Source organism: Theobroma cacao, chromosome 9 (genome assembly GCF_053813885.1).
Source record: "Theobroma cacao isolate CCN51 chromosome 9, ASM5381388v1, whole genome shotgun sequence".
NCBI classification, from domain to species: Eukaryota; Viridiplantae; Streptophyta; class Magnoliopsida; order Malvales; family Malvaceae; genus Theobroma; species Theobroma cacao.
The window spans coordinates 40,659,760-40,666,952 of NC_142647.1; the positions used below are offsets into that span (position 1 = coordinate 40,659,760).

Sequence of the window (7,193 nt, forward strand, 5' to 3'; positions counted from 1 at the left end):
AATTTAATAAAGAGAGGGTACATTAATGTGTAAATTTTTAATTAGCTTCACACTTCAATATTTTCGAGTTTCAGTTCTTCACAAAACATAAGTAACAATAAACGAACGTAAGGAAGCAAAACATCATGAATCAAGCCATGCCAAAGTAAATTTGGAAAATGAAATGTTGAAAATATATTGTGAAGTATCAATATTACAATGTAATAACCAACTCTCGAATAGGAATTCTTTTTATGATTGGGTCCATTATTAAAAAACACTCAAGAAACCATCAAATGACTTCCAACAACAATTATCATTTTTTTGTTTATTCTTTCAATAATGTGAGATGCAAAACATCCACATTAATATCAAAGAAAGGAAAGGAGTAAGAAACTTCAAAGCAAGGAGAAAAAAATGCTTCCAAATACTAGACTTACGTTAACTTAAAAAATTAGTGATTGGCTTGGTAGGGTGGTGGTGGTCATTTGTAGTAATAAGGAGGAAGAGGAGAAGGAGAAGGAGGTGTAGAGAATTTTTAGTAATATGGTGGTGGAGGAGATAGAGATGGTGGGGGAGGAGACTTGTAAAAATAAGGTAGAGGAGGAGATGCAGATGGTGGCGGTGGAGACTTGTAGACATAAGGAGGTGGAGGTGAGGGGGAAGGAGGAGGTGGGGATTTGTAAAAATATAGATGAGGAGGTGAAGGAGAAGGTGGTGGAGGAGACTTGTATACATAAGGAGGAGGTGGTGATGGAGATGGTGGAGGAGGAGACTTATAGATATATGGTGGTGGAGGTGATGGAGATGGAAGTGGTGGTGATTTATAGACATAAGGAGGAGGAGGTGAGGGAGATGGTGGAAGTGGGGATTTGTAGACATAGGGAGGAGGTGGTGATAGGAATGGCGGAGGTGGATACTTGTAAATATAGGGAAGAGGTGGTGAAGGAGATGGAGGTGGTGGAGATTTGTAGACATAGGGTGGAGGTGGTGATGGAGATGGTAGAGGTGGGGACTTGTAGACATAGGGAGGAAGGGGTGAGGGAGATGGCGGAGGTGGGGACTTGTAGACATAGGGAGGAGGTTGTGATGGAGATGGTGGAGGTGGAGACTTGTAAACATAAGGTGGTGGAGGTGATGGGGATGGTGGTGGTGGAGACTTATAGACATATGGAGGTGGAGGTGGGGACTTGTGCACATTGGGAGTAGGTGGTGAGGGAGATGGTGGTGGTGGAGACTTGTACATAGATGATGGTGGAGGTGGTGGTGATTTATGGACATAAGGAGAAGGAGGTGGGGATTTGTAGACATAGGGAGGAGGTGGTGATGGAGATGGTCGAGGTGGAGACTTATAGATATAAGGAGGAGGTGGAGACTTGTATACATAGGTAGGAGGTGGTGATGAAGATGGTGGAGGTGGAGACTTGTAGACATAAAGTGGTGGAGGTGATGGCGATGGTGGTGGTGGAGACTTATGGACATATGGCAGTGGAGGTGGGGATTTGTACACATAGGGAGGTGGTGGTGATGGGGATGATGGCTGTGGAGACTTGTAAATGTAAGGAGTTGATGGCATTGGAGATGGTGGAGGTGGTGTTTTGTAGTAGTATGGAGGTAAAGGTGAAGGGTATTGACGTGGTGGTGCTTTGAAAGGTGTTTGTGGTTTCTCACGATAGTAAGGTGGTGGTGCATTGTAAGACTCATCATCATAGGCCACGACATTGTTGATTATCAAGCACAACGCCAAGGCGTATGCTAGACGAGGCCAAATATTGGCCATTTTGGGCAGAACTACTCCCTGAAACTTCCCCGACTTGTGCACTTCAATGCCTTGCAGATTTATATAGGACTATGTTTTTAATTTCTCTTTTGTGAATGAGTGCAGGGGCAGCCTGCTGTTTATATAGTGATCCCTTCGATATTATTTAAATTATTTAACGTTGAATCGTAATAATTTAATCTCATTAGACATATTGTTGAGCAATTGATAGTGACATCCCACTAGTTTGTTGCAAACCTTGAAGTAGTCAGAAAAAATTATACATGAACCATCAGAGTGCTATGTTATATAACAATTAAATATTCAATCTTATCATAGGAATAATTCTTGACATTTGGAAAGCACCTACAATTCGATTTATTCATTAAAGTCTTATACAATTTTTTTCCTCAAAAAATAAAAGTCTCGTACAATTTTAGGTACAATTAGTTTCTCGACTAGAAAATGCTCCTGTGACCTTTCTTCTAACATTTTCTTCTTACAAAACAAAAAGAAATTTGTCGTGACCATGTTGTGCTTAGTTAAGATAGGAACAAATTATATACTAATGAGACGAATAATATTCAGTTTAAAAATTGTCAAAAAATAAAAACTTTTCCCTCCAATGAAAGAAAGCTTCTTACAATTAGAAAAAACGAAAAAATATTTGCTGTAATCACGTTGTATTTTATATATATATAAATCATATTAGGAGCCAATAACTTTAATAGAGAAGAATTTAATAAGGACTAAATTGTGAAGTCCAAAAATGTGTAATTAGATATGAATTTGTCTAGCAACTATGTATAATACTTTAGTATATGTTTTACATTTTTTGCCTCCGAGACAAATACCAAGTTCGATTCCTTGCTTTCATTGGGTCAGTTCAACTTTTTTAAAAGAAAATGAATTGGTCATCTAGGGAGGTCTCATTAGCCAAAGGCATCCAATTTTTTTACTTCGGAAATGTAAGTCAACACGAAGTTCCATTATCTGGTCTGAGTGTCGTCCAATTAAATCCTAATTGCAGTTGGCAAACATGTTAACTCCAGATGGTATATGATAATGATACTCACTTTTTTTTAAGTGAAAATGAATTAGTTGTGATATCGTGTTGTGACATAGGAGCTAACACTTTTAATCCAACATATTATTTTGATTTTCATCTCTAATATATTGAAATTATTATTGATTTGTTACGCTTATAATTGAAATATAAAAATAAATTACCTATGTAATAATTTCTTGTAAAGAATTTAGATTGGATATTTTTTTCTTTTCCAATTTTACATGGTTCATAGACAAATTCTATCTTCACGTTGCCGAAAGTCAATGAAAGCAGAGATTTCTTCACCTAAAAACTCCACCTAGCCACTTTCCAAGTCAAGGCAAATTTGTTACCATAGTTGATAATCATTATTTTCTTCTAGAAAACAAATGCATATCATATAATCAACTTCCACTTTCAGATTGCCCATCAAGCTTTAAACATTTGACAATAATACTCCCTTCATTTTTCATATAGAGTTGATAAATCCTATGATCAATGGATGTACGAGGATATTTTGTCCAAAAACATGTCAGAAACTTATTTTGCTTCAAATTAAGAAAATTCCATTTCATACCTTGAGTCGTGACGTGTAGGTTCAGAATTCCGACCACTTAATGTAAAGAAGGGTTGTCACCAATTTTCTTTTATTTAAGTGTGTTGGTCACTAATTAATTGAATCTATCTTTTTTAATAAAATACTAAACTTGACTAAGGTTAGTTAAGAAAGATAAATTGTGATCTATGAAAAAAAAACACTAGATTTGAGAACACTACTAGAAAACAAGGTTTTACCGACGGAATAAATTTCGTCGGTATATACCGATGGATTACCAATGACTTATTTATGGAAGGGAGGTTAAAAATGCATCGACAGATTACCAACCAAATCTCGTCGGTAACGTGTTGGTGGTAATTTTATTTAGAAGGTAGGAAAAAGACCGACTGAACACTTTGGTCAAGAATGACCATATCGACCGAATATGTCGACAAAAATTACCAACGGAATATCCATCAGCAACACTATGATTATAGCGACGAAAGTTTAGTAGACATATGAGTAGTTCCTTTTGCAGAGTTCGCCGACAGAATTTTTGTCAATTTAAGGTTTCAAGCTTAATGAAAGAAAATTTCGTCAGTAATTCTTAGTAAAATGCTTAGGGTTTTCTTTTCGAGCATTTCTCCTTCTCCTCTTTTCTTCCCTTAGATCTGCCTTTCCCCTACCGACCACCCACAACCCTCCTTCTCCAGTATTGACGAATAGCTCCTTCCTCTGATCGGACACTCTCTGTCGTAGACCTAAGTTCGATTGGACTTTCCCGAGTCGACAACCCAAGCACCCCACGCTTTCCTCCCATGACCAAGAGCCTCCCCTTTTCACTAGTGTTGATCGACGTGTAAAGGTAGCCGACCACCTTCACTCCTTTTCGAGCTTTAATCCCGTGTCGGTCGATTGCCCCCTCCCCTTGTCTGGAGTTGGATCAAGTGCTGACCACCCCCACCCCTCCTTGTCGATTGCCCCTTCCCCCGTCAAGACAGGTAAGGCTACTTTTTTTATATGCTTCAATTTTTTTTATTAATTCTGTTGCTAATTTTGCCTTTAATTTATTGGATTGGGTATGTTGTTATTTTTATTGCTATGTAAAACTAATTGAGCAAATAAGTTGGATGGATCGGAGTTACTTGTTAATTGATTGTGGAGTGTGGGGGATTGCGTTGTTAAATTGAGTTGAAGACTTTTTATTTGTGCTTGTTTATTGATTAGAAGCTGTTGCTTGATTATTGAGTTTGGTTTCTGTATGGAAGTAAGAAGCTATTGATCTGTTTTTTTGGATTGTGGTGACTGGTTTTTAATTTTATTATAAATTTCATGTAATATAGAGACATAATTTTTATTGATTTAAAAGAACAAAACTTAGATATATATAAGGTTATAAATTATATATAATGAAATTTTGAAAATTTAAAAGAAATAATGATGATAAATTATTTTGATGTACTATATATACAAAATTTACTACATGATGCACAATACAAAAACTTATAAATATTTTATATATGTAATAGTATATATATAATTATAAATTTGATGTACTATTTATGCTTAATTTATAATGATTTACAATAACAAAAGTTATATATATGGATATAACTTTATAATGATAAATTTGAAACTTTTTGCCAAAAAATAATAATAATAAATTTAATGTACTGTGTATACAAAATTTTTTGTTATTGTACAATAACAACAATTATGAATGGAAAAAATTATTAATGAAAAATGGATTATATATATAAGGTTATAAATTATATATAATGATAAATTTGAAACTTTTTAAATAGAAATATTAATGATAAATTTGATGTACTATATATGCATAATTTTTATTGATTTACAGTAACAAAAATTATATATATGTATATATATAGTGAATGTGACTAAATTCTTTTAATTTGATTAATAATTCTAGTAATTAATTAATAATCAAATTTTATTATCTCATAATGGAAGGCATCATATGTCCGTTACATTTTTCAGAATGGAACGAGATCGAAGTTGGATGTATTCCCGAGTTGATTCAAGTGTAGTTCTTATGACAGAATTTGTGAATGGCGTTGAAGAATTTATTTCATTTGCCTTTGATCAACCTAGATATGCGTATATAGCTTATCTATAGATATATCCAAAACAACTTTCAAAATAACTTGCATTCACAATTTCCTATGGTTACTACCAACTCATGCTTTCCACAATAATAGTGTATAAATCTTTCACAAATAGCATTTGAAACCACCAATCGTTTTCTAGCAACTCATGCTTTTCACGAATACATTTTAAGAAAACTAGCAATGGTTACTATGCATACATTGTTATATAGTTATGGAAATTTTGAAATTGACACCCTTTACTCACCTTACAATAGCGGAATGTTACTTCGCCATTGTTTCGGATGCATCCCTTGTTAAGTTTACTTGCAGGTCACTCGTTACTTCCTCCAGTATGCCACCACAACAACTTTCCTCACTTAACACTTCCTAGCAAAAAGTTAAACTCACTATCTTTAATTCCACACATGTACGAGTAGCATTTCAATCAACAAATCTTCAACATAATTTTATAGTTAATTTCATGCTTACACACAATCATATAAAACAACAACTTTACCAAAGTAGTCTTAAATCTTTGCATGCATAATTCTTATCCTTTACTTTCTTCAAACATTCCATTCTCACAACATCAAATCTCACAACCAATATAGGCATTCTTCCTAACCCATAATCATATAGTATAAACAATCAAGGATTAGGCCACAATTTGTCTTACCTTTCCTCAATAATTTACCTTGAACTAAAACCAAGAAATTTCAAGCTTCTTGGTAGCATAATCTCACACTCCTTGTGAATCACCAACACGCATGGTTTTCTTGGCACCCACATGGTATTCTTTTGCTGCCCCAAACATTTTCACACATTATAATCGATTCAAAAAGTATATATTCAACCAAACTAATGATTTTTACCTTCCTTACCTTGAAATCTTTAAGCCAAACCAACAAACTCTCCTTAAATTTCAACAATGGCATGTGGGTGGGAGGAAAAACCTCTCGGTTCTTCTCTAGCTTCTCCAAGCCTAACCTCCACCAAGCTTTTCTCTTCCTTCTCCTTTCTTTCTTTCTTTTCTCCTTTCTTCCTTTCTCCTTTCTCCCAAGCCGATTCTCCCTTTCCTTTTTGTCTCAATGGTGCTATTTTCTTGCAAAGTAAAATCATTTTGCTATTTCTTGGTGTGGGTGGATATCACAAAAATGATACTTGAGATAGTCTTGTTAAATCTTCTTTTTCTTTTCTTTTCTTCTCTCATGGCCGGACCTCGCCCCCCTAAGGCAAAAGCCTAAAAAAATGCTTTCACTTTTCATCTTATCCACACATGGGCAGCTTGTCCAAGTCATTCATTTTTCTATTATTTTCTTTTCTTTTCTCTTCACTTTCCTTGCATGGGCGGATTGCCCAAGACTTAATGGCTTTTTGGCATCTTTTTCTTGTATTTTATATGATAAATTACAAGGCAAAAAGGCTATATAACCTTTCCACCAGCCACCTTGCATTGCCATTCTTTTTCCTTGATTTCTTTGTTCCATGCACTACATTTACTTCATATTTTATTTAATTACTCTTTGACCCATTCAAATCACATGCAACCCACCTTTTTCTTTCTTCATTTGACCACCAAGGTACCAATCACATTACATAAAAATAAATTTTGATCTCATTCTTTCTTTTACTTCACATAGTGGGGGTCTCACATGTTTCCCACTAATTTTTCCTTTTTGCACACCATAGTTTGCATGTAATAATAAGTTTCATATGTATATTTCATATTCCACATAATATAACCTTTCTTGGTTAGTA

At 34.8% G+C, this 7,193-nt stretch overlaps 1 protein-coding gene across 1 annotated transcript; it reads right to left on the reverse strand.

Annotated features, from left to right (window-relative positions):
• Positions 1–217: 217 nt before the first annotated feature.
• Positions 218–1,759, reverse strand: LOC148760966 (uncharacterized). Its single transcript, XM_088810211.1, has one exon. The coding sequence runs from the start codon at positions 1,757–1,759 to the stop codon at positions 518–520; it is 1,242 nt and encodes a 413-aa protein (XP_088666337.1). The 3' UTR covers positions 218–517.
• Between the last annotated feature and the right edge of the window lie 5,434 nt (positions 1,760–7,193).

What these genes read in the sequence shown, in the direction of transcription:
- LOC148760966 (XM_088810211.1), bottom strand. Translation starts at nt 1,759, where the DNA reads ATGGCCAATATTTGGCCTCGTCTAGCATACGCCTTGGCGTTGTGCTTG.